Source organism: Bos mutus, chromosome 4 (assembly GCF_027580195.1).
Source record: "Bos mutus isolate GX-2022 chromosome 4, NWIPB_WYAK_1.1, whole genome shotgun sequence".
Taxonomy (NCBI): domain Eukaryota; kingdom Metazoa; phylum Chordata; class Mammalia; order Artiodactyla; family Bovidae; genus Bos; species Bos mutus.
The window spans coordinates 53765325-53791624 of record NC_091620.1 but is presented as its reverse complement, the minus strand read 5'-3'; the positions used below and the strand labels follow the sequence as shown (position 1 = coordinate 53791624).

At 52.2% G+C, this 26300-nt stretch overlaps 1 protein-coding gene across 5 annotated transcripts in view; it reads right to left on the bottom strand.

Annotated features, from left to right (window-relative positions):
- The window catches only part of ADCYAP1R1 (ADCYAP receptor type I), a 107649-nt gene that overhangs the window by 28897 nt on the left and 52452 nt on the right, over positions 1-26300 (bottom strand). For all 5 annotated transcript variants that reach the window (XM_070369497.1, XM_070369498.1, XM_070369495.1 and 2 more), the window contains exons 2-6: positions 21730-21868; positions 19862-19967; positions 3544-3651; positions 1481-1501; positions 199-240 (exon numbers count right to left, since the gene is read on the bottom strand). In XM_070369497.1, the coding sequence (XP_070225598.1) occupies positions 199-240; positions 1481-1501; positions 3544-3651; positions 19862-19967; positions 21730-21831 (379 nt within the window). In that variant the 5' untranslated portion in view covers positions 21832-21868. The remainder of the gene's footprint in view (positions 1-198; positions 241-1480; positions 1502-3543; positions 3652-19861; positions 19968-21729; positions 21869-26300) is intronic.

Here is a 26300-nt window from a genome sequence, read left to right as displayed (position 1 = left end):
TTGCATGCAAATTTCCATGGAGAAAACCCACAACTTAATCAGAGAAGGAAAGTGAGCTACCAAAGATCACAGAGCCACAGAGGGGCATAGCCCAGCCTGGAAGGAGGTTCCCAAGCTCACAGGTTAGCTCCCTGTGACCTCATATGTTAGATGTTCTCCCTCTAGCCCGCCCATGGTCAATTTTAGCTCATCCCTTACCTGAGAGATCCAAGGATTTACTGTCTGCAAAACCGAACTCTCCTGCAAAACAGACGTGGACGTGAGTCAGGACACCTGACCATCAGCTTGCCAGGGCTATCCACTGCTTACTCTGCTCCCTGGAAGGTCAAGGCTGCCCCTGGTCTAGAGAAGGGGAGCTGGGAGGAGGTGGGGTCTCAGCCAAGAGGAAGCATCGCACACAGCAGCCACATACACACTGCACCTTCCAGGGCCATCCCACTTGCTTTGTATTTCTATGATGCTAATGGTGGCTCAGTTCTCCCCACTGGACAACAGGGTATGGAAATGAGACATTGTCAGGAGAAGGGGAAGGCCTCTGAAGTGAGAGAGGACTGGAAGAGGGTGACTGGCCTTTTCTCTTTTTCGTCTTTCCTTGTTGTTTGTCTAACTTGTATAAAATAGTGCGTATATGTTCGTGGAAAACTCCTAATTTGCCTCTACCTCCACCTCTGCTATCCTCTTTGATAATCTTAAGTTTGTTTTCTATCTCTGAGTCTATTTCTGTTTTGTAAACAAGCTCATTAACCGGCTCTTTTCAGGAAAAAGGACATAGAATAGCAATATGGGTCCTGCTCTTGGGTTTTTTGTTTGGTGTTCAACCCTCCATCTCAGCCCACAAACTGCTCCCACCAAAGGAACCCCAGAACTCCAAAGATTTCCTCCTCAGACATATTTTTCTCTTTCTCTCCCAATTATTTATTTCCACCTCCACTTTTTTTTAGGCTGAATCCTCTGCTAGCAATGAACCCCCATTTCCCTCTACTTTTCAAAATTGTGTTTTCAAGGTCCAACTGACATGTCACCTCCTCCAGGAAGCCTTCCCTGACAGCATCATTAGTTTGCCTGCACGTCACCTTGGTAGGTCTCTTCTGCTCCAGAGCCTGCCATACATTCCAACTCCATGGCCCTGGGGATGTCAGTATCGGCATGGGTTCACACACACAGTCAGGCCTGTATGTGTACAGAAGCTCATGCCAAAGCACACAGGTGTCCTTGCTTGCTGCCCCTCTATAGGCAAGTCCCATCTTCCCAAACAAGCCCATGACCACCCTGAGACCAAGGGCTGCAATTTTTCATCTCCCTGTGTCTCCCTAGCCTCCAGATGGCCAAGGGTGGAGGGAAGGGAAAGCAAGGATGAGCCCAGCCCCTGATGAACCTCTCATTCCATCCCCACCCACTCCTAACAGTCAGAGCTGGGCTCCTGCTGGATGGACAGATGGACAGATGATCAGCAGTCTGTCCTCTCCAAGGTTCCTCTTACCGATGGTTTCCGTCTCCCAGACTGAAACAGAGCAAGAGAGAAAACACAGAGGTGAGCGAGGCTGGCTAAAGTCAATCTGCTCTCTGAGCCCTGCTGATGGTGCCCTCCTCCTTCCCACTCCCAGACTCTGAAGAGAGGTTGTGCTGGGGCTCCAGAGGCCTGAGAACTACAAGCTGGGATTCTACTGTTCAACTAGAGACTTCTATCTTTCCTGCAAGAACAGGGCACAGTTACTGAGAAAGTGAGGCATTCCAAAGGAGGAGCGAGATCGCGTTCCTGCATCTCCAACAGCTGCAAAGCAGCAACTATTTCTATGAGCATGAGATTCGGCCCTGGGAACCAGGAAATAAAAGGAAAACTGCGGTTCTCAGCTTTCTAAGTATTTAAGTCAAGTCTAACTTTGTGAATGGAGATGCTAAAAGGCCCTGCCTTAATGAACCATTAAGAGGCAGGTGTAAATAACACATTCATTGTGCAATTGCCAGAGGGAGGCATAGAATCTGAAAGAAAGCATATCTTAAGAAAATTTTATTTAACGGCTGATTCATTTTACCTTTTCTGTGCGTGGTGGAAAAGTAGTCCTGCCACGGTACCTGACCCAGAGTAGATGTTCTGTCAACTTTAAATAAATGACTGAATGAAAGGAGTACGTGAATGGAGGAAGTGATTAATTGGTTTCTATAGGAATGAATTAGAAATTGGAGCTGAATCACTGGGCTGTCACCCCGCTTGATGAACCACCACTCACACTGTGCCTCTCCTTTCAGCACTTCCCGTTCTGCTCTGGGTTGGATCCAGTCCTCATGCCACTGTCAGGATGGGAGAGTTTAACTGCTGGACTGGCCTGGACTGATATTCTGGAGGTGGGAGGTATGGCTAACGGGCCCAAACGGAAAGTCGGGGAGGCGAGATGGGGGCAGCACAGCGAGACCCTGCCTTCTCTAGTCCTGGGCGGGGAGCCAGGGATGGGGCCGGGCATCCCCAGGACACTGCCTCTATCTCCCCGTACCACCTCCTCCAAGCAGACTCCCCTGCAGGCAGAAACAAGGTTGCTGGACTTTCAGGTGTGAAAAAAATTTGCCCCTGCCTCTGACGTGGACTAGAGGACAGTGGAGTGAAGCACAGCCTGGAGACTCTCTACTTCTAGAGGGACACTGGCCGAGGCCTTAGGCACGTGAGGGAGGAAGCTGAGGACCAGGTCTCAAGGGACTCATGCATGGCTACACAAGTGTCTCAGAGCCTCTAGTCCCTGTAGGAGTCCCTACCCTCCTTACTCAAACCAAGGCCCCAACCCAGGACTAGGTGGTCCATGCATGGTTCTCAGTACATCACCTGCCTGGAGCCCAGTCCCTCCATCTCCCTCTACCCAGCCTAACTCTGGGACACCCACAGAGTTGGGGCGGAGGGCCAGTCTGGCTCCAGGCCCCTCCCAGTGTCAATGTGCACTAAAAGCAGACACCAACCTTCTTTTGGGGTTCATGAGTCTCTGCCAAGGCAGAAAGAGGCCTGGAGAGCCCCCCAGACTCACATCCAAAGGAGAGATCCCTCGGAACCCTTTCCCCTCAGGCCCCTCCCCATGGAGAACAGTCATCTGGGCCTCCCTGTATGAGTGATAGTGGTCATAATATCAGCTCACACTTACGGCTGACCATCAAGCTGCACCCAGTCCTGCTAAGGGACTTCCACCAGCATCTTCCACTTAAATTCTCCCAGTCACCATTCCACATTCCCATCTGATAGACTAGGAAATGGGGGGACAGAGGGGTGACTGCCCTGCTCAAGGTCCCCAGATGGGTTACGCAATGGAGCCCACATCCGAGAGCCTAGCCTTGCCCCTCTGACGTACCTCTACGGGGCCTTGCCATGTGTGAGGGGTGCTTCTGTGTCCCTCTGTGCACAGGGGTCCCTGATTTCATCTCACCAGCACAGAGCTCTGAAATGGGAACCACCTCCCTGCAGGTTACCCCGGTCTTTGGTGCTTGTCTCCCAGGAATGCCTGGGGTCCGACTTGGGGGAACAGGCTGGACCGAGTGTAGCCTAAAGAGGCCCTGGGGGAAACCCACCTTGGTCTGGGTTGAAGATTCGGAAGAGTTCAGGGCAACTGACCAGGACCATCTCACCCACGTGGGCGGGCTTCCAACACGTGATGTTGTCCCACATCCCAGGGCACCCTGTGGGGATGAAAACCATGGTGTCCAGCAGTCCAGCAGTCCCTCCCCACACACACACACAGAGCACACACACTCACAGAGCACACACACTCACAGAGCACACACACACAGAGCACGCACACACAGCACACACCCACAGAGCACACACACAGAGTGCGTACACACAGAGTGCATACACACACAGAGCACACACACTCACAGAGCACACACACACAGAGCACGCACACACAACACACACCCACAGAGCACACACACAGAGTGCGTACACACAGAGCACACACACACACAGAGCACACACACACACAGAGCACGCACACACAGCACACACACACAGAGTGCGTACACACAGAGTGCATACACACACAGCACACACACACACAGAGCACACACACACAACACACACAGAGCACACACACACAACACACACAGAGCACACACACACCACACACACAGAGCACACACACTCACAGAGCACACACAGCACACACAGAGCATGCACACACAGAGCATACACACAGAGTGCATATACATATAGCACACACACACAGAGCACACACACTCACAGAGCACACACACACAGAGCACACACACACAGCACACATCCACAGAGCACACACACAGAGTGCGTACACACAGAGTGCATACACACACACACACACACACACAGAGCACACACACAGCACACACACACACACAGCACACACACTCACAGAGCACACACAGCACACACAGAGCATGCACACACAGAGCATACACACAGAGTGCATATACGTATAGCACACACACACAGAGCACACACACTCACAGAGCACACACACTGACAGAGCACACACACAGAGCACACACAGCACACACACACACAGAGTGCATACACACACAGCACGCACACACACACACAGAGCACACATGCACAACACACACACAGAGCACAGACACACAGACCACACACACTCACAGAGCACACACACACAGAGCATACACACAGTGTGTACACACACAGCACACACACACACACACAGCACACATACTCACAGAGCACACACACAGAGCACACACACTCACAGAGCACACACACACACAGAGCACACACAGCACACACACAGAGTGCATACACACAACACACACACAGAGCACATACAGCACACACAGAGTGCATACACACACAACACACACACACAGAGCACACACACACAACACACACACACAGAGCACACACACAGAGCATACACACAGTGCATACACACACAGCACACACACACAGAGCACACACACTGACAGAGCACACACAGCACACACAGGGTGCATACACACAACACAAACACACAGAGCACATGCAGCACACACAGAGCATGCACACAGAGTGCATACACACAGCACACACACACACAACACACACACAGAGCACACAGAGCACACACAGAGCATACACACACAGAGCACGTACACACACAGCACACACACAGAGAGAACACACACACAGAGCACACACAGCACACACAGAGTGTGTACACACACAGAGCACACACACGGAGCATACACACACAACACACACACACACAGAGCACATACAGCACACACAGAGCACACACACAGAGCAAATATACACACAGAGTACATACACACAGCACACACACACAGAGCACACACACACAGAGAACACATACAGAGCACACACACACAGCATACACACATAGAGCACAGACACACACAGCACACACACACACAACACACACACAGAGTATACACAGCATACACAGAGCACACACACACAGAGTGCATACACACACAGCACACACACACACAGAGCACACATGCAACACACACAGAGCACACACAGCACACACAGAGCATACACACAGAGACCATGGTGTCTCATACAGAGCACATACAGAGCACACATACAGAGCACACATACAGCACACATACATAGAGCACAGACACACACACAGCACACACAGCACACAAACACAGACACACATACACACAGAGCACAGATACATACAGTGCACACATGGAGCACACACGCAGCACACACACACAGCACCCTGCACGAGCTCTTCCACATCCCCAGGCTCCACGTCACTGTGAGGTCCAGCTTCAGATCTACCTCCTGGATGGAGGGAGAGGCAGGAACTAGCTGGCCTGAGGATGCTCCATTGCCACCACTACCCCGTGCCCCGGCCACCCACTGCCTTTTGGGACAGGCCTGGAGTGGAGAGATGGAGTGAAAATGAAGGAGGAACCTGAAGGAGGAGCACAAACTGGTCAGATGGGGGTGGGGAGGAGGGCAGAGTCAGCCAGGCAGAGACCTACACAGCCAACCCCAGGACTATGACAGGACTTGGAGCACAAAGGGATAGGAGGCAGGGATCACCTCAGAGGCCACCATGGTGGGGACGCACACCCAGATCAGGTGAGCACCGAGGGATGGAGAGGAGTAAGGACAAACTGAGAACTATTTAGGAATCATTAAGACAGTGACTCACAGCACGTGAGCTGCCAGGAGGAGGAAGAGGTCAAGTTTGAAGACCAGATTTTCAGATTTGGGGCGCTCAGTAGATCCTCCAACCCCTGTGCCCACTCTCCTCCCAGCCCCTACCAGCCTCCTGGTGTTGTTCTCTGCACTCCTTGTCACTCCATCCTCACCTCTCCTTCATGCTTCACCCCTCATCTGACGTCATCCCTCCTCTCCACTGAGAGGCCTCTTGACCTTCCTGGCCCTCATCACTGGGACCCACCTGACTGAATGCAGGGGCTAGCATCTGCCCTGCCCTCGGCCCTTTGCTCCACTCATCTTAGACGAGATCAACAGACTCAAAACTTTTCTTCCAAGGAGCAAGTAAAATTAAAAGACATTTGCTTCTTGGAAGGAAAGCTATGACAAACCTAGACAGCATATTAAAAAGCAGAGACATTACCGACAAGGGTCTATATAGTCAAAGCTATGTTTTTTCCAGTAGTCATATATGGCTGTGAGAGACCATAAATAAAGCTGAGTGCCAAAGAATTGATGCTTCTGAACTGTGGTGTTGGAAAAGACTCTTGAGAGTCCCTTGGACTGCAAGGAGATCCAACCAGTTCATCCTAAAGGAAATCAGTCCTGAATATTCATTGGAAGAACTGATGCTGAAGCTGAAGCTCCAATAGTTTGGCCACCTGATGCTAAGAACTGACTCGTTAGAAAAGACCATGATGCTGGGAAAGATTGAAGGCAGGAGAAGGGGACAACAAAGGATGAGATGGTTGGATGGCATCACCGGCTCGATGGACGTGAGTTTGAGCAAGCTCCAGGAGTTGGTGATGGACAGAGAAGGCTGGCATGCTGCAGTCCATGGGGTTGCAGAGTCAGATACTCCTCAATCAGTAAACTGAACTGAACTGAACCAGGCTCAAGGGCTTCCTGACAGAATTATACACACAGGTCCCAAGCCTGTCTCCTGTACAACCTGAGGGCTGCCTCTCACAGCCAGGTGCCTGCTGGATATCCCCACCTTGAAAGGCCCAAGACAACCTACACCCAGCCTGTCCAAGACTCATCTGAGCATTTCCTACAAAACCTGATTTCCTGTCTCAGCCCCAGTTGGAATCCTGGAATCATTCTCATTTTGTCACCTTCTTCGTGCTCTGTAGACCCAAGTCCTGCTGGTCTGACAGTCAAATATTTGTGGAATCCATGCACCTCCACCAGGTCAAGGGCAGACCACTTTTCCCTAGGACCCTGGTTACAGCTTCCCCATTGGTCTCCTTACTCATCCCCACACACCTGTGACTGCGAGCTCTTCCAAAGAAAGATGTGACTGAGTCACATGGCCACCACTATCAGTGAGCACCAATCAGTGGCCCTATCACCTCAGCTCCTTAATAGCTCCTTGCTTTACACTCCAGCACAAGGGGCACGGGCGAGGCCATGGGGTGAGAGGTCATCCAGGGAAAGGACACAACATGAGAGGAGCAGGGAACTCCACGTGTTCCAGGTGGGCAGAGAAAGTGCATAGAGTGATACAATCACGCAAAGGCAGAGACAGGAGGCAGTATGTGGCGTGTCCAATGGCAGAGTGCAGACTTCCAGGAAAGGGACCTCACCTGGCTGAGCAGGCTCTAAATCAGGACTTTGGAGGGCTCCTCTGCCAGGTGCAAGACAGCCTGTGCCTGTCCCACCCCCAGGGCTGTGGGAAGGATCAATGAGTTCATACATGAAAAGTTGTTGGAAGAAAGGCAGACTCACTCAGTGCCTGGTCACCATTGTTATTACCACTAATCTCATTATTTCACTGAGGTATCCCTGGGAATCATTCCCCTGAGACAGACCTAGGCAGAGAGATGAAATAGAGCCCAAGCAGGTGAGAAAGGCTGGTAGAGGGCCCCTGGGCAGACACAGAGGAAGCCCGGCAGGCATTGGGCAGGGGTGGGGGCCTGGGGTGGGCCTCCTGAGCTCACAGCCACTCTGTTGGGGCCCACAGTTTCAGGTCATGTTTAGATCAGAAAGCGTCCGAAGTTACTATGTGCAAAAAACCCTATCTCTTAGAATTCAGACCTGGCTACTTTAGAATGGTTAGATAGCATCACTGACTCAATGGACATGAGTCTGAGCAAACCCCGGGAGACAGTGGAGGACAGAGGAGCTTGTGCTGCAGTCCACGGGGTCACAAAGAGTCGGACACGACTTACAGACTGAACAACAACAACTTTAGAATTCACATGCAGTCACATTAACCCATAGTATCCTGCTTCCAGAATGACTGCATTTGGGAGGTAGAAGCATCACAGAAAGCTCTGAGGATGACAAACCAAGATAATGAGGATTCTGGGGGCCACATGAAGGGAGATGGGTACCAAGCCTGTTACTGATGACTCTTGTCCGCCCATTACAGCAGGACTCCCCCCTACACATGGCTAGTCATGACAACATGTCCTTGAAAGAGACCTAACAGTACATCTTTGGCCGACGTGGCCCGTGCTGACCACAAAATGGCCATAGAGTGTGGCTGTGTCTGGCCCACGCCCTGGGAGCCCTCACCAACAGATGTTCCTTAATGTGGAACATTAGGCCCTGGCACAGCCAGCTGCTTCTGCCAGCTGACGTTTCGGGGCCCAGAACTTGTTAGATGAGTGAGGGAACATAGTCACAAGGGCTGAGGAGCTCAGGCGTAGGTGGCACAATGGGGCAGGGTTCCCAGGTTGAAGGTCAGAGATACGGAGGCAGTGAGGGATCCATCCTCCCAACAACTGTTTACTGAGCAGCTAGCATGTGCCAGGGCCCATCAGGCCCAGGGCTACAGTGGTGGAGAAAACAAATTTGAGAAGTTCGCATTTGAGGGCAGTGGGAGGGAAAGGACAGGGTGCCCCCTCCACATCGGCAGGACGTCAGTGGCTCGAGTTTTGCCAAGGGCTCACAGCATGATTCTGGCAAGTCTCCACACCCTCCAGCCTGACTCAGTTTCCCATTGAGCACATCAAGGGCTGGGTGACTCTGAGTGGTCTCCCAGCTCCTTGAGTGATCAGAGCTCAGATCTGGAAGAGAGTCACTCAGGACCTGCTGGAATCTGGAAGGATGGCCAGTAGGCTGGGGCTGCTTTCCCTGGCCCCACTGCCAGGACAGACATCCTCAACAGGGCATCTGCCAAGGTCCCCTCACCTGCCCCATGGCCCACCACACTCTACAAGCCCTCCTGGTTCCTGGCCTGCCTCCCCTCCATAGACTAAAGATCCTAGTGGGATAATTCCTATAGCACCAGAGCAAGTAGGAAGCCTAAAAGTAGAACCCAAACCTTAGGGCCCAAGTCTAGTGTCTGGGTTTAGGAGACTATGATATTGTGATAAAATAAATTTGATATCGTGATATAATAACTCATAATGACTTTGATATTGTGAGACTATGATATTGTGATATAATAAGAATTACACATCTGGTCTTCATCCCAGATTCCTGACTGTTTGGTGCTGTTCAGTCACTAAGTTGTGTCTGACTCTTTGTGACACCATGGACTATAGCACACCAGGCGCCTTTGTCCTTCACGATCTCCCGGAGTTTGCTCAAACTCATGTCCATTGAGTCAGTGATACTATCTAATCATCTTATCCTCTGCTGGCCCTTTCTCTTTTCGCCTTTAATCTTTCCCAGCATCAGGGTCTTTTCCAATGAGTCAGTTATTTGCATCAAGTGGCAAAGTATTGGAGATTCAGCTTTAGCATTAGTCCTTCCAATGAATATTCAGGGTTGATTTCCTTTAGCACTGACTGGTTTGATCTCCTTGCCATCCAAGGGACTCTCAAGAGTCTTCTCCAGAACCGCAGTTCGAAAGCGTCAATTCTCCGGCACTAGGGCGTAGAGCTCCTAAAATCCTGGGAACAACCTGAGTGATGGGGTCAGAGGAGCAGCTTTCGTTATTCATAAGCCCCTTTCAGCCATACTTGAGTGTATGCTCATGACATGGCTCTTGGAGGATAGGGACTGGTCCACAGGGAAACCAACTGTGGGGTTAAGGAACTGGAACTTTCAGCCCCACCTCTCACCTTGGGGCCAGAAATCGAGTTAATCATCAAAGGCCAATGATTTAACCTATGGTGCCTACATAGTGGAACATCCATAAACCCCTAAACAGTGGGATCTGGAGAGTTTCTGGGTTGGTGAACATATCCACATGCCAGAGAGTGGCACATTCCACAAAGACAGAAGCTCGACACCTGGGGTTCTATTGGACCTCAACCTACGGACCTCTTCATCTGGCTGTTCATTTATAAAATCCTTTATAGTAAACTGGTAAATGTGTGAGAAGGAGGCCATGGGAACCCCTGATCGGTAGCCAAGTCAGACTGAAGTGTGGGTTACCTGAGGACCCACGATGTGCAACTGGCATCTGAAATGGGGGAGCAGTCTCCTGAAACTGACCCTTCACCTGTAGGGTCTGTGCTAACTCTAGGTAATTGGGGTCAGATTTGAATTAAATTGTAGGGACATCCAGTGGGTGTCCATAGAAAACTGGAGAATTGCTTGGTATGGAAAACGCACACATTTGGTGTCAGAAATGTTGTGAATAGATAAACAGTTTTGCTTTATGGGACAATGTCCCTGATCCCATAGGGAGCTCTCAGCCCTCCACCCACCCCTCTGGCTGGCATCACTGGGGTCAAAGGAGATGCAAGTCTCCTCAGGGCTTCCCAGGATGCCTCGCGCACATTTTTCCTACAGTTATCACCTCTCAGCTGGACCCGGATGAGAAGGGAGGTGGGGTTTGTCTTCTCTCCCATTCTCGATGGGTAGGCTCTGGCCTCAGGAGCCTTAGAGCCGAGTGCTCCCAAGAACACTTTCCAGGGAGATGAGAACTGGGTCTGGGCTCCTGAGAGCACCTTGGATTTTTTTTTTTTTAACTAAGGACGACGACTCATCTTCCTTCCACACCCACGCAATACGTCCAGCTTCTCTCTCCCCATCTGTTCCAGACTCCAGCCCCAACAAAGCTTAGTGCTGTTGGGGCTAGAAGATTTCAAGAGGCCTTTTCTCCTCCTCCCTCTCCTCCTTTTGTCTTTTTTTCATCTTCTCATTTTCTCTTTCCCTCCCTGTTCTTCACTCACATATTCAAGAAATATTAAGTGTCTGTTAAGAGTCAGATACTGAAAAGCAAAAGTGGGATGAATGAGCACCCCTGGTCTTGGCTCGCCCAGGGCTTATAGTCTGTGACCACGGGAATAAATCTGGATTTAATGCCAAATGCTGAAGAAGACCCTGGATGGTGTATTACTTTCCCATTGCTGCTGTAACACAGGGAACTAAGTGGCTTACAATGACCTGATTTCTTATCTCACGGTTCTGGAGGTCAGAAGTCAGAAAGGGGCCAAAGTCAAGGTGTCAGCATTTCTTCTGGAGGCTCTAGTGAAGAATCTGTTTTCTTATCTTTTCCAGATTCAGGCGCCCACCCACATCCCTTGCCCTGTGGTGGGATGATGCAAAGATGCCCTTCCTCCATCTTCCAAGCCAGTAGCATAGCATCTTCAAATGTCTCTCCTCTGACCCTCCTGCTGCCTCCTGTCACTTATAAGGATGCTTGTGAATATACTGAATAATCCAGGCTACTCACCCATCTTAATATAACTATACCTGCCAAGTCCCTTCTGTCTTTTAAGGCAACACAGTCTACAGGCTTTGGGGGATGAGGCTGTAGGCATCTTTGGTGGGGACATTATTCTGCCTCCCCTAGAGGGGTTTTAAGACAAGGAGGCACGTGGACTGATTTGGCTGTGTGGGAAGGTAATACATTTCAAGAGCAGGAAAGCAAACACGAAGACACGTCTACCAGGATGTGGCAGCAGTTGGGAGGAGGGTGGTGGGGCTTGATGAAGAGCCATGGCAGCCGAGATAGAATGGAGTGCTGTGTAGGAGGGTCTGGAGGCAGGACTTGGTGACAGACTGGCTGGACACAACTGGTGAGTGTGCCAGGGACCATGCACGCTCATCCATCTCATGGGACTGAGTGCTCACTCATGGTGAGTGGGGCGGGGGATAACAAATGGGTCTCAAAAACACCCCTTGCAGACTCCGCAGCCTTTCTCTCTCTCCCCTCCCTGCAGCATCCCTGGAGGCCACATATCCAGGGTGGCAGTGTCCCGAGATGGATCTCTGAAGGACTAAGTGGAGTCAAACTCACCTCCCCACTCTTCCCACCACACTGGCCTGTGATGTGCAAGCAATAAATGTTACAGTATCAAGTCTCTGAGATGTTAAGGTTCATTTGCTACTGCACCATGGTCTAGGCTACCCTGACTTATGCAGCGAAGGGGAAAGAGGCACCGAGGTTGGCACCTGGGTTTGAGTGCCCGGATGGCTAGCTGACTAAGCCACCGGCCATGGTGGGGAGGGCTGGATGAGAAGCAGGTGGTGGAGGGAATCAGCAAGCTGGAACTCAAGAGTGTCATCTGGGGTGTGTTTAGCTTGAGATGATGCAAAGAGCCAAGCAGAACTAGATTTCAAACAGGCAGTTAGATAAAATTCTAGTGTTCAGAAGGGAAGTTGCCACTGAAGGAAGAGAACAAGAAGCGGTCAGCACAAGGAAGTTATGTAGGGCCATGGGCCCAGATAATATGTCCAATGAGAGGGTGTAGATTCGAGAGGAAAAAAAAAAAGAGAAGAGACTAGGGCCTGGCCCAACAAAAGGAAGGTCACCACTCAGAAGAAAAGTTGGCAAAGAAGACTTGGAGGGCTGGCCAGAAACACAAGGAAAACTGGAAGATTCTGATGACGCAGCTGCAGCGAACTCTGCTTCAAGGAGGAGCTGGTAAAGTGCATCAGACGTGGTTTCAGGGTCAAGAGCGTTCCGGTCCTGTTCTTCCCCACGCAGAGGAAGTCAGAACAGTGCTCTTCCCTGGGGGAACTCTCCACTCTGACACCCCAAGCCTCCCAATTCTCCATGAAACCTGCCTACGCCTTCCTGGCTCAGTCTATCCCACTAAAAGTCTCGATGGGGACTCGGTGAGAGGAATTCAGGCCCAGGGGGATTTCTGCTGGGGTGGGAGGTGATGGTGGGCACACTCCCTGGGGCTGCTCCCACTGAGACGCTGAGACGCACAGCAGCCAAGGAGACGCAGTGCCTTGTGACGGCAGGAGGGGGAAAGACCACTTGGGCAGAAAGCAAGAGCCATTAGCCCCGACTGGAACAAAATAAGGAGCTAATCTCGGGTTGTCATGGCGATGATTCCGTCCAGTTCCACACAGCGTTCAACACTCGTGAGACCGGGGGACTCACACAAAAGCGCGGTCCCCTCTTCTGAGAAGCTGCCCGAGGGTGCCCGGGTATTGTTAGAACAAGTTCCTCATCTCAGCACATGATTCAAGGGCAAAAAATGATTCAACATACTGAAATTTACTTTACAGCCAATGTTGCTGATCCATAAAATGCAGACCAGCTGTGAATTCGGTGCTAGGGGAGTGGAGAGAGGACTAAAGACGCAGCCCTTCTCTGTGGGAGTCAGTGGTCCTCAAAGTGTAGACCCCCAAGCAGGAGTGCCACTGGGACCTTGCCAGAGGTACGGACACTCCGGCCCCATCAGATCCACTGGGTCAGAAACTGGAGCTGGGCCCAGCAATCCGGGTTTTAACAAGCCTTCCAGCAAGTTCTGATGCAGGCTTACGTCTGAGAACTATGGGACCAAAGGAAAACAGGTTTGGACAGAAACTGAACCCTTTGTCAGATCTGGGAAGTGAGTTCCTCAGAGGGAGGGTCCCTGCAGACCCCCATCTGTTCATTCTCAGAGCTGCTGGGAGGTGCAGACAAGAAGCTGATCTTGCTTCAAGGATGGCGAGCCTGGGCCCAGCCTTGCAGAGGTTCCCCACCCCCAACCCCTCAGGCTGCTGGCCTGGTGAGAGTGGAGGTGGGGGCTGGGATATGCACTCTGCACCCTGGACAGGCCTCAGCGGCTGGGTCAGAATAGCAATGAGCAGGCTGCTTGTGTCTCCTCCAAGTCGCTTTCCTCCTGCTCATGCCAAAGCCACTGCTGGCCTCCCTCTTCCATCTCCTCCAGAGTATGGGGCGGGGGACCCCCAAGGAGGACCACACCTGACCAGCCCACTTAAATGCAGGGAAGGCCTCCAGACTGATGACAGCCTGCAGCCCCACAAAGAAGAGGTGCTGGCAGGACTCACGGGGGCTGGCAGGGCTGCCTGGGCTGAACGGAGAGAACAAAGCGGCCAGCCCAGCGGGTGGTGCCTGTGCCCTGCGTGGGCCTGGGGACGCTTCAGAGAGGCAACTCCGGTTCCCATGCACAGGAGTCCTTTCTCCTTGTCTCTTGTCTCCTTTTTTCCTAGCGCTCCCCAGCTGGGACAGCAGACCTGGGGCCTGTCCCAGAGCTGACTCCAGCCCTCAGTGTGACTTGGCCAGTGATGGCCACCTCTGGCCTCGGCCTCTCCGTGCGTCATGATGAAGCCGGACTTGGTGTTGTCTCAAGATCTAGTTCGCATGCAGGGGTTTGGAATGAGGGACAAAACCACTAAATATATCGCCTCAACAAGAGTCCCAATAAACATCCTTAAAACCTGCCAAGGATGGTGCGGATGAAACCACCCAGTCAGAAACTTGCTTTAACTCTCCATGATCTTCCCTGTATTTTCTACTCGCTAAAGCCCCCGCGGAGCTCCAGTGCCCCTCCCCAGCCTATCACTGTCCCTCGGCTTCCACTCTGAAGGCCACTATATACATTACCATCCCATATTCTCTTTAGGGGTGGGGGGTGGGTATCCCAGGATCAGTGAGGAGTAGGATTTAAGCAGACGCAGGTGCCCTCCTGGGAGCCCCCCACCTACAGCTACACAGCTACAACATGCCACAGACGCATCTCATCTCTAACAGACCAGTGTCCTCATTCCAATGCACTCACTTTCAGTCAGTTCAGTTCAGTTCAGTGGCTCAGTCGTGTCCGACTCTTTGCGACCCCATGAATCACAGCATGCCAGGCCTCCCTGTCCATCACCAACTCCCGGAGTTCACTCAGACTCACGTCCATCGAGTCAGTGATGCCATCCAGCCATCTCATCCTCTGTTGTCCCCTTCTCCTCCTGCCCCCAAACCCTCCCAGCATCAGTCTTTTCCAATGAGTCAACTCTTCGCATGAGGTGGCCAAAGTACTGGAGTTTCAGCTTTAGCATTATTCCTTCCAAAGAAATCCCAGGGCTGATCTCCTTCAGAATGGACTGGTTGGATCTCCCTGCAGTCCAAGGGACTCTCAAGAGTCTTCATGGGGACATACAAGTAATATGCTATGCTGTGCTTAGTCACTCAGTCGTGTCCAACTCTTTGAGACTCCATAGACTGCAGCCCGCCAGGCTCCTTTGTCCATGGGGATTCTCCAGGCAAGAATGCTGGAGTGGGTTGCCTTGCCCTCCTCCAGGGGATCTTCCCAACCTAGGGATTGAACCTAGGTCTCCCGTATTGCAGGCAGATTCTGTACCATCTGAGCCACCACGGAAGCCCAAGAATGCTGGAGAGGTAGCCAATCCCTTCTCCAGGGGATCTTTCTGAACCAGGAATTGAACCAGGGTCTCCTGCATTGCAGGTGGATTCTTTACCAGCTGAGCTACCAAGGAAGCCCACAAGTAGTAAATATATAAATATTAGTACATGCTCCTGCTCAATTGCTTAGTCGTGTCCAACTCTGTGACCCTTTGGACTGTAGCCCACCAGGCTGCTCTGTCCATGGGATTCTCCAGGCAAGAATACTGGAGTGGGTTGCCATTTCCTCCTTCAGGGGATCTTTCTGATCCAGGATTGAACCCACATCTCCTGCATTGTAGGCGGATTCTTTACTGCTGAGCCATCAGCATAAAAATATATATATAAGTGTTGCCGTGAATTCACACTCACAGTCACTGGAACAGGCTGACAGATTTCCTTGTTCAGGTGTGTTTCAGTGATGCTGGCTGACCCTTGACCAATGTTCCATGCATAGCGTGTGTGCTTGGGACAGAAGGGGCAGGGGAAGTGCAGAGAAGGGCTATATAGCAGGAGAGCTAGTCTCTCTCCATTCACCCCAGGCACAGATTTCAATACCAGAATGCACAACTGCTGACCCTTGCTTACTGTCAGACTGGACTCTTGTCTCCCAGACAGGTTTGCCTGGACCCTGAGCACTGCTCTCTGGCCTGAGTTGACATGAGCACCCTGGAGGATGGTCTTCTCTGACCAAACCAGTGGTTCTAAAACTTGGATACACTCTAGAATCATTGAGAGGCTTTTAACACACACTCTCAACAAGCTACCGTGCCCAAATGCTCCCCTCATTGCTTTGGGGAGGGCCTGACCATCAGCATCTTTAAATGCTCCCAGAAGCTCTACAAGGCACAATGGGATGAATGGCTACCCATGGTTCATAAATGTGTTAAACCTGAAGCCAAGGATGCCCCGAGGACCCAGCCTGAGTCTTGAGTCAAGCCCAAGCCCTGGCAGCTGACAGGATAGCAGGTATCTCCCAGGACATCTGCACTGGAGTGCCCAGAGGCCCCCTGCTCTGAAGGACCCTCGAGGTGGGGCTCCTCCAACCTCAGCCAGCAGGAAGGAGCCCTGAAGTGAGCTGAGCTGGACACTCATGCCTCCCCTCTACCTGCCCCTCTCCTTCCACAAGGCTGAAGCTGGGGCCTGGGAGACCTAGCCAAGCAGGTCACTAGAGGCTGAGGCCTCCAGCCAGCCCGGCCCTTAGAAACACAAACACCCTCTGGCCTTTAGTAGCCAAGAAAATTGCAGGCCTTCGGTGGCCGGGGGCGGGAGCAGGGTGGGGCGGGGATGCGGGGGAGTGGTGGGGGGGGGGCTGTCTCTTCCCTCCTTTCTGAACCAAAATGCAGTCTAGTGATCAGAGAGCACGAACTCTGGAAGGATCAAAGGCGTGTCCTGGCTCCACCCTTCCAGGCTGTGTAACTTACTAGGTAACAGGTAGTGACCTACTTACTCTCTTGTGAGTCTGTACAACCTCATCCAGAATATGGGAGGAAAATGCTACCCGGCTCGTAGGTTGGTGAGGTTTAAATGAGCTATGCTATGCAATTGTAAATGTGTAATAATTTAGAACCTGGCCCCTGGTATCTGAGTGCCAGCTGTCACAATTTCCTCCGACCATACTCACTGCCCCCTTCCTACTTTTACTGGGGTCAGTCCCCACCTGGAACTTCCCTGGCTTCCCCATCTTCCCCAAATCTGGTCCCTAATCCCTCTCTGCTCTTCCAGAAAGCCTTCCCAGATGGTCTGAACTTCACTGACCTATTCCGTAGAGATGTCTGTACACTCCCCAGGAGAACTCTACAGGTAGGGCTATCAGTGTGTGAACCTCTCTCTCGGCAGGCCCCCATCCTTCCCCTGACCTTGCCTGCACTCCACCAGGCAGGATCCAAGATGCCAGCTTGTCATGGGAGTTGAATGAGTGAGAGGGTGAGGGGATGAGTGAGTGAGTGAATGAATGAGCCAGTGGGTGGGTCAGTGGAATTTTTCCATAGGCTTGAGATCCCTTGCTCAAGTTCAGGTTTGAGGGTAACCTGACTCACAGGGTCCCCGAGGCAGGGTTAGAGGAGAGAGGTCCAGGTGGTATCCTGGGAAAAGCTGGAGAGATAGTAGCTTGGGGGAGGAAGCCCCCAGTGCCATCCCCTCCTACCTCCGGCTCCAGGGGCAGTGGACACACAATACACACATACCTGCTCCCTGGACCTCAGCCATACCTCCCTCTAGCTCGCCCCCACAGACTTCAATCCAGGGTTCCAGATATAGGGACCTACTCACTCCCCTTCCCCACCCGCCTCTTGCTGCTGTGGTTCCCTCAGCCTAGAACGTTCTCCCCAATCATCCATCCCTCAGCTCTCACCTACCGTCAAGAGCTGCCCCTCCCCAGGGCCTAACTCAAGGATTCTCAGCCTAGTTTCTCATCAGAATTGCCTGGGGGGCCTTTAAAAGTCATGGCGACTATGACAGACTGAGGTTCTGGTTGAATTGGTTTGGATTGGGTCTTGGCTACGTTTTCCTAAAAGCTGCCGTGTCTGAGGCACACGCAGCCAGGTGTGAGGACCAAGGATCTGGCTTAAACGCCACCTTCTCCATGAATCCTTCCCCACAGAGAATTCCTTTCATTCGTCCTCTCCTGAGAACACCTGGAGGGGAGAGCCCCTCCCAGCGGTTCTGGCCTGCCCCTCTTGGGTGGCACCCATCATTACACCTGCCTCGCCCACATTCACACTTCTGCCAGGATACCCATGCAGGCAGGGCCTCTTGTCCTCCTCCTGCCCAGGGCTCCATGGGTGCGATTAACTTGCACACCTGTGGGCCCAGTCCCCACCCTACTTCCCATCTCTACCTGTCCCTACCTGATGCTTCCTACCGCTCAGTCCCAAGTATATCTGAGACCTGTGATTCAGGAACAGTGGCCTCGTGCTGGGAGGCAGGGTGTTTGGGTTCCAGGCCCGCCTGAGTCTGACACTCCCTCTTCCCATGGTTGCAAAGAATCACTTCCTTCTGGGTCCCACGTTCCCATCCTCTAGACAAGAGGCCTGGATCGGCTATTCGTTGAGTCTCTTGCAACTGTGTGCCCATCTGGGCCCCCCACCTTGGTTTCCCTGGCTGGTGGGGCCTCAGATCCACTTTTGGCCTCAGGTAGGGCTGAACAAGAGCATGGCTGGAGGGAAAGGCCAGCATGGCTGGGAGGGACTCCATTACTAGTTAATGTTCGCTGAGCTGACTGGCTAGGGAGTTCAGCCCAGAGGGACCATTACAATTAACTGATCTGCAGGCTAACTAAATATTTAAATAAATGGTTCTCAAAAGAGCTCCCTGAGAATGGAGAAGACCAAAGAGAAAGGTAGATCCCTCTAGAGGGGGCAGAGAGTCCCACCTTCCAGCAACTGAGGCATGGGAAAGTCTAAGGAGTTCTCCAGAGATGCCCCCTACCCTCAAGTCCCCAGCTTCCCATGCAGACCCTCCTGCCTCTGCTGGGGTCAGGGTGCCCTTGATCTATGGGCCTCGGTGTCCCATAGGAGGAAAGGGTACACAGGACCACTGGTTGGCAGCCAGGGCCAGGCTCCTCCCTTGGGACACCTGGTAATGTGAGGTTTGGGGGCTGTCACTGAGATTAGGGGTGGCACAGGCATCTAGTGGGAGAGCGAGGGCCGCTAAATGTCCTGCCATGTGCGGCAGCATCCGACCTAAGGGAGCAGCCTCCTGCCCTCCACGCTCATAGCAGCCCAGGAGAACAGCGGCACAGACACACAGGGCTGGGTTTCCCGCTGCAACCTGTTCTCTGCCCTCTGATGGGGTGAGCAGAGGAGACAAGCATGATCCCATACCTCATGCTCTGAGCTGACCAGGTGCTCTCTAACTTGGCCACCAGCAACAGCTGTGTCCCTTCTGCCACAAGACCCAGGCTGCCTGCTAATGAGCTCTCTGACAGCCGCTGGCTGCCCAACCCAGATACCAGCTCATTCTCGGCCCCCATGGGAGTGAAGGCAGCCACGTGCAGTCACCTGGAATAGCCCCTTTCAGAGGGAGGCATCTAGGCAGGCCATCCTCAAGGAGGGCAACTCCAGCATCACTGCCCAGAGCAGATCCAGGGCTCCATCGCCCCAAAGGGCTTTCTGAAGGACCCAAGGACCTGTACCCTCCACCACTTTCTGTAGGTGGCCAGAGGTGGCAACCTCAGTTCTAAGGCTGACCTTAGATGTTCCAGAGGTGGTGGCCCTCCCCACCACCATCCTCACCTGGGGAGGAGTCATTCAAGCCCATCAGGTCATTCACCCTCTGGATCTTCTCCAGGCACATGGCTTGCTCCTTCTTGAAGATGCAGTCGGAATGCATGGCGGTGGCCTGCAGGGGACACAGGGGATAAATGGTGGGGAGGAGCAGGGAGGTTCACTGCCAAGCCCGGGTACTTAAGCCTCAGGGGCAGTGGGGGTGGGGAGCAAAAGAAGCAGGAAGAGGACAGCAACCGAGAGATTTCAGAAGCAGCAGTGCCTCCGCTTTGTCACAAATGCCATGAGGACTCTTCCACTTTACCAGCTCAGTGCGGGACCCGGGCAGATCCCACCCCCTCCCTGGCTCTCAGTTTCCATGTTTTATCATAACATTAGCAAATACATAGATAGCACCATACTAAAGTGCATGCATTACTCTGTCCTATCCATGCATACATATATACCAAGAGTACTACAAACAAGGCACTATTTTTACCATTTCCCATTCAACAGATGTGAGACCTAAGCACAGAGATGTTAAGAAACTTGCTCAGAGTCACACAGCTTAGTAGACTGAACAGCCAGAATTCAAATTCATGCAGTCTAGCTTCAGAGACCCCGAGGCTATGACTGCATTTTAGGGGAGCAAGCAGCAGGTGAGACAGAGGAGGGAGTTGGTTGAGAGAGTTCATCCTTTCTCTCCTCTTGGGGCCCAGGAGCTGCAGGTGAAGGACAGTGATAGCACTGCATGGCGCTTACTAACCATGCTCATTTACTCCTGCCCCATTTTACAAAAGAGGAAAACTGAGGCTCAAAGAAGTTAAAAACAACTCCTGCTCAAGGTCATACTGCCTGCTGGTTAGTGGCAGATACTGGATTTAAGTGTAGGATCAAATAACTTCAAAGCCCATGAATGCTGTCATGACAGCTGCATACTTATGCTGTCACTTCTGCTTAAAACTCCAGGGCAGGGATAGTTTCACAAGGGGATGTTGGTAAGTGTGGAGGCAGGTGCCAGGCATCACAGGCTGCCAAGAGCAGGGCTCAGGGATCCAGTCTAGCGCTGACTGTTCACAGTTGTGTAGGGAAAGAGCTGAGCGTGTCTATAGTCACACAGTAAGGCAAGCCAGAGGCAGGACTGGCATCAAGGGCTCTGAAGAGAGCTGCATCTATGCTGGTCAGAATTCCCAGATAGAGGAGCAGGGGGGCAATGCCTTGGAGCCCCCCACCCTATCCCTCTTGGTCAAGGAGAGGCTTCTGAGCTCTAGCTAGAGGCTTCTGAGCTCTAGCCTGCCAGAGATTAGCAGGCTGGGAACCAGGATCTAAATTGCCTTATGCAGCCCTAATGAGGGCCCATGAATACAGCTGAGCAGGTTGTATACTGCACACCTCTAAAGGCTGCCACATATGTGTGTGTGTTAGTCACTCAGTCATGTCCGACTCTTTGTGACCCCATGGACTATTAGCCTGCTAGGCTTCTCTGTCCATGGAATTCTCCAGGCAAGAATATTGGAGTGGGTAGCCATTCTCTTCTCCAGAGAATCTTCCTGAACCTGGGTCTTCTGCATTGCAGGCAGATTCTTTACCGTCTAAGTCACCAGGGAAGCCCACATATATTACTATCATAATCAATTTGTAAATTATGTAACAATTTCTTGTCAAACCGGTACAAGATCTTCAGGAAGAAGCACCCTTTTCAATGCACACAATGGTGCGGGATGGTCCAGTTGGGGTACAGGCAGAGATACCAGCCATGTGAATTGAGCTTGGCTGAGACCACATAAAAGACACAGGTTATCTCAGGTGGGAGCTCGAGTGAGCCTGGGGCTCTGGCTGGTCATGGCGGGGGCGGCGGAGGGGCGGGCGCGAGGTCAGCTCGGGTCCTGGGTCCTTACCATAGGCAGCAGGAGGAGAGCAGCCAGGGAGACCTGCGCGATGCTGGCCATGACGCTTCTCAGCCTGCAAGGCGGCTCAGGCCAGTGCCGCCCGCCTCTCATTCACAGCCGCCACTGCTCAACCCCAGGTGTCTACAGGCTAGAAAGAAAGGAAAAGCATGTCTCCCGCAGGTTCGGTGGCACAGGAGGGGCAGGGACACTCCCTCTCCCCACGCACAGCAAAGCCTCCAAGGGCACCCCCGTCCATGCCTTTTTATGTGCAGTTCTTTATTCTTCTAACACACAAGCATCTGCCAAGCACCTGCTCAGTACCAGGCGCTGAGGCCACAGCAGGGAACCCGCTGGCCCGGGTGCCCATCGGACTATGAGAATGGTCTGGATGGCTTTGTCCTCCGCAGCAGATGACTGTGTCCCTGGATCTCCCTCCACAGTGGCAAAGTTTTAGCTGGCACATACATGCCCACCCGGAGAGGACATTTCCAGGTCCCTCCTGCTCTCGGGTGCAGGCATGTGATGAATTTCCTACCTGTGGAATGTGGGTGACATGACACGTGCCACCCCAATACCACCTATCCCTAAGGCAGCACGTGCTTGCCCCTGCTGCTCTTTCCCCTCCCCAGACCCAGTCTGGATGGAGCAGTCAGGATAACACCTGAGGGATGGGGAACAACTCGCCAGGGGCAGCCAGGATGACGGAGTGGGCCCCAGGGCGCTGAGCCTCCCTGCCAGCCTGAAGGACCACCTAGCTGCTGGCTACTAGGTGACAAGGAGCTGCTCTTCTCTCCAACTCACTAGCTCATACAGGGCCACTTTGTTCCAGCAGCCGAGCCTGGTCCCCAACAAACATAGCATCCTTTCACCCTGCCTCAGCCCCTCCAGGATAAAACCATCACCAATGCAACAGACAAAACGTGATGCTACGGAGGATGTGCTCAGACCTGGAGGATCTCCCCCTCAGAGCTCCCAGGGACCAGACAGGGCAAAGGGAGTCAAGTGAGGAGGTTGAGGGAGCCCCAGCACCTGCCCAGAGGAAGAGTTTAGTCTGCTTCTAAAATCAATCAGTAATTGATATGCCTCACATGCCAGCAATTTGGCATCTGGGTATCTATCCTAGGGAGATATCTGCACTTGTACAGAAAGAAGCATATGCAAGAATGTTCACTGCAGCATCATTTAAAATAGCATCAACAGCAAAAAAAAAAATGGGGTAGCCAACCATCCATCCGACAGGCACTGTTTATAGACCCCTGCATAGCCATACAATGAAGTACTAAACAGTAATTAAAAGTTATTATTACTATTAAATTATTACTAAAAATATTGACTAGGCCCATATCAGGGCCACCACTAACCCATAGGTGCCGGGGTTGCATCCATGGGGAGACCCAAGGGGCTGTATCCCAACCATGAGTCCTTGCACACCCCCATCAATGGGCAGAGCAGCCATCACTCCAGGGCCCTCTGTGCCCCCAGAATTTCTGCCTCCTCATACCTCCCTCCTCTCCTCACCTCTTCAAGCTCAATCTGGTGACAAATAAGCACCCAAAGAGAAGAAAGAAAACCAATTTTAGGAAGGTTCAAGGAAAGGGGGACCTTCTCTACCTACCTGCTGTTCTGCCTTTTGGGGATCACTTGGAAATACTGAGGAGGGCCTGGGTATCCCCAAGAGATGCTCTGAGGCCAGGGGTGCCTTAGGGATGCTGGCCCAGTCTCTCCCCTGCAGGTCAAGAAGGACTGGGCAGGCTGGGGGAACACTGGCCCCAGTACCCCTGGGCATCCCAGGCACAGGCTTCAGCCTCTGTATCCCCTCCCAGAATCCTCCAAACACCTGGCGCCACACTACCTCTGGCACAACTTGGCACCGGTGGTCCCCAGGGGAATCTGTCATCTCCACTAACCCTAGGGAGGCCCAAGGCCCTGTCTTCAGAGAACTGGAGCTCCCTACACACCTGGCTGGAAGAGAGGAATGCTGGGCCCACAGTGCCTCAGCAGATGCTGGAGACTAAGGGCTCAGAAAAGCTCCTAAGGCAGGAAGCCTCCGATATCTGGGCTAATTCTCCCGCACGTGCTACAATGAGGAGCAAAGGCTGATGGGGCCTGGGGTCAGAGAAGCTTCCACCCAGGACAAGGCTGGTGCCCCCCATACCTCTGTCGACCACCCTGGCAGTCCTCAACTTGGGCTGTCCAGCAGAATTGCTGAGGAGCATTTAAAAATACCCCCACCCAACTGAGTCAGAATCCCTCAGGCTGGGCCCAGGTACCAGTGTTGTTTAAATTCTACAGGAGATTCTCATGTAGAGACAGGATTATAAAGCCTTTGCTTTAAGCCTTTGCTTTAACTTTAACTTAACAGAACCAAGAGCATTAGCCTGGAAGAGCAAGTGGCTGGCCCTGTTGCGGTTGTTCTAGGGGGCAAGTGGGTGGCAGCAGGCAAGCAGGAGTTTGTTTTTGAGGACTGGTGCTCTCTCTCTCTCTCTCTCTCTCTCTCTCACACACACACACACACACAGAAACAGGTCTACAGAGAGAGCATGACAACACATCAATTCCACAGAGACTTTACCCCCAGGGCACCCACCTGAAGGCATCAATACAAACACCCAAGTGTGGAATAATGAAGGTGGAAACTCCTTGGGGGATCAACAGACAACTCCACACATGTTCACATAAATGCCAAGGCACCCTCACAGAGCACAGAACAAAGGTATGTGCAGATGCATCACCCAGAGATTTACATCTTCAGGTACATTTATCGGATTATTAACGCATGTAACCATACACGCACTCATTCTGCAAAAGCATTCAGAATTTAGAGGCAGCAGATTTATCCGGATTCAGATGGGACTGTAGGTACACACGCATATGAGCATATGAGCATGCACACACAGACACATAGACAAACACATCCATACACACACACACGCACACACACACACACACCATGCCCTGACTTGCAGGATGCTTATCCCTGCAGTGAATTAATAACAAGCTGGAGCAGAGGCCCCAGCCTAACTGCCTAACCATCCCCCAGCTCTCTGCTTTGTCACCAGGCTGCTCAGACAATGATGAGAACCAAGACAGCAGTGTAAGCCCCCACCCCACCCCAACCCTGTGCCGCATGGTAGAGGGGATACTCTCAATACGGGGCCTCCTCTGGAACTAGAGCTGGGTTCCTGATTCCCACTTTTGCTCTCTCTAGTTTACCTTCCCCAACTACAGTCTACCCTCTGCCCAACAGGACACAGACATCACTCACCAAGGCATGGAGAGAGGGAACTTGCGGGCTCCCAGGCCTTGATCATCCCTCTCCCCAACCTCAGCTGGGAACCTGGTCTCAGGATATAATCCCAGGCCCACCTCTTTTCCCAGACCCCCACCCCAAGACCACTGTACAACCCTTAGAGCTTACAGTCTGAGGCCACCTGCCCCAAACCTCATATACATCTGGACCACATGGGGCGGGGGGGGTCCTCTGTCCCAGGAAAGCCCTTCCAAATGTAACCCCTGGGTCTGCCACTGCCAGCCCTGTCCCCTGCTTCCTGTCAAGGCTGCCTCCCTTTTCTGGACTCCCCCAAGCTGTCAATGACCCTCATAAGGGCCACGGTCAAGCCTGGCCACTACAGCCCGGGGTTGGACTCTCCCCTCCCTCAGGATGGATGCTGGGCTCTTTCAGCCCCACCACACATGTGGCTCAGGATGACCAGCTCACCGATATTCCCAGGCTCTGTCTCTTGGGTCCAGGCTCTGCTGAGATAAAACAGCTTTTGCAACTGATCTGAAGGCAATTAAACTATATACTGGCATTTAGTATGGTGGACTTGAGAACCATTTTGCTAGAGTTTTAAGCCTAAAGACCTCAGGCAAGCCACTTAACTTTTCTGTGCCTTGATTCAATTATATGTGAAATGAGAATAATAATACCTACTTCATAGATGTTACTAAGAGGCATCAACCAATTCATGTAAGTTAACTATAGACAGGGCTTCCCTGGTGGCTCAGTGAAAAAGTATCCACCTGCACGGGGGACCCGCGTTCAATCTCTGGATCGGGAAGATGCCCTGGAGAAGGAAACAGCAACCCACTCCAGTATTCTTGCCTGGGAAATTCCATGGACAGAGAAGTCTGGTGGGCTATAGTCCTTGGGGTCCCGAAAGAGTTGAACACGACTTAGCGATTAATAAAGCATACAAAAATACAAACAATTAAAAAAAATACAAACCAAACCAAACAACAATAAGCCATAGACAGTAGAGTACATCCTGGCTCCCAATAAGGACTAGCCATATGCTAACTATTATTATCTTACCACCTTGTGTTCAGGCTTTTTTTTTTTAATCATCTCTTTTTACTGTCATCTCTACCCCATAAGTGTTAGTCCCTCAGTCATGTCTGACTCTTTGTGACCCCATGGACTGTAGCCCACCAGGCTCCTCTGTCCATGGAATCCTCCAGTCAAGAATACTAGAGTGGGTTGCCATTCCCTTCTCCAGGGGATCTTCCTGACCCAGGGATTGAACCTGGGTCTCCTGCATTGCAGACAGATTCTTTAGCATCTGAGCCACCAGGGAAGC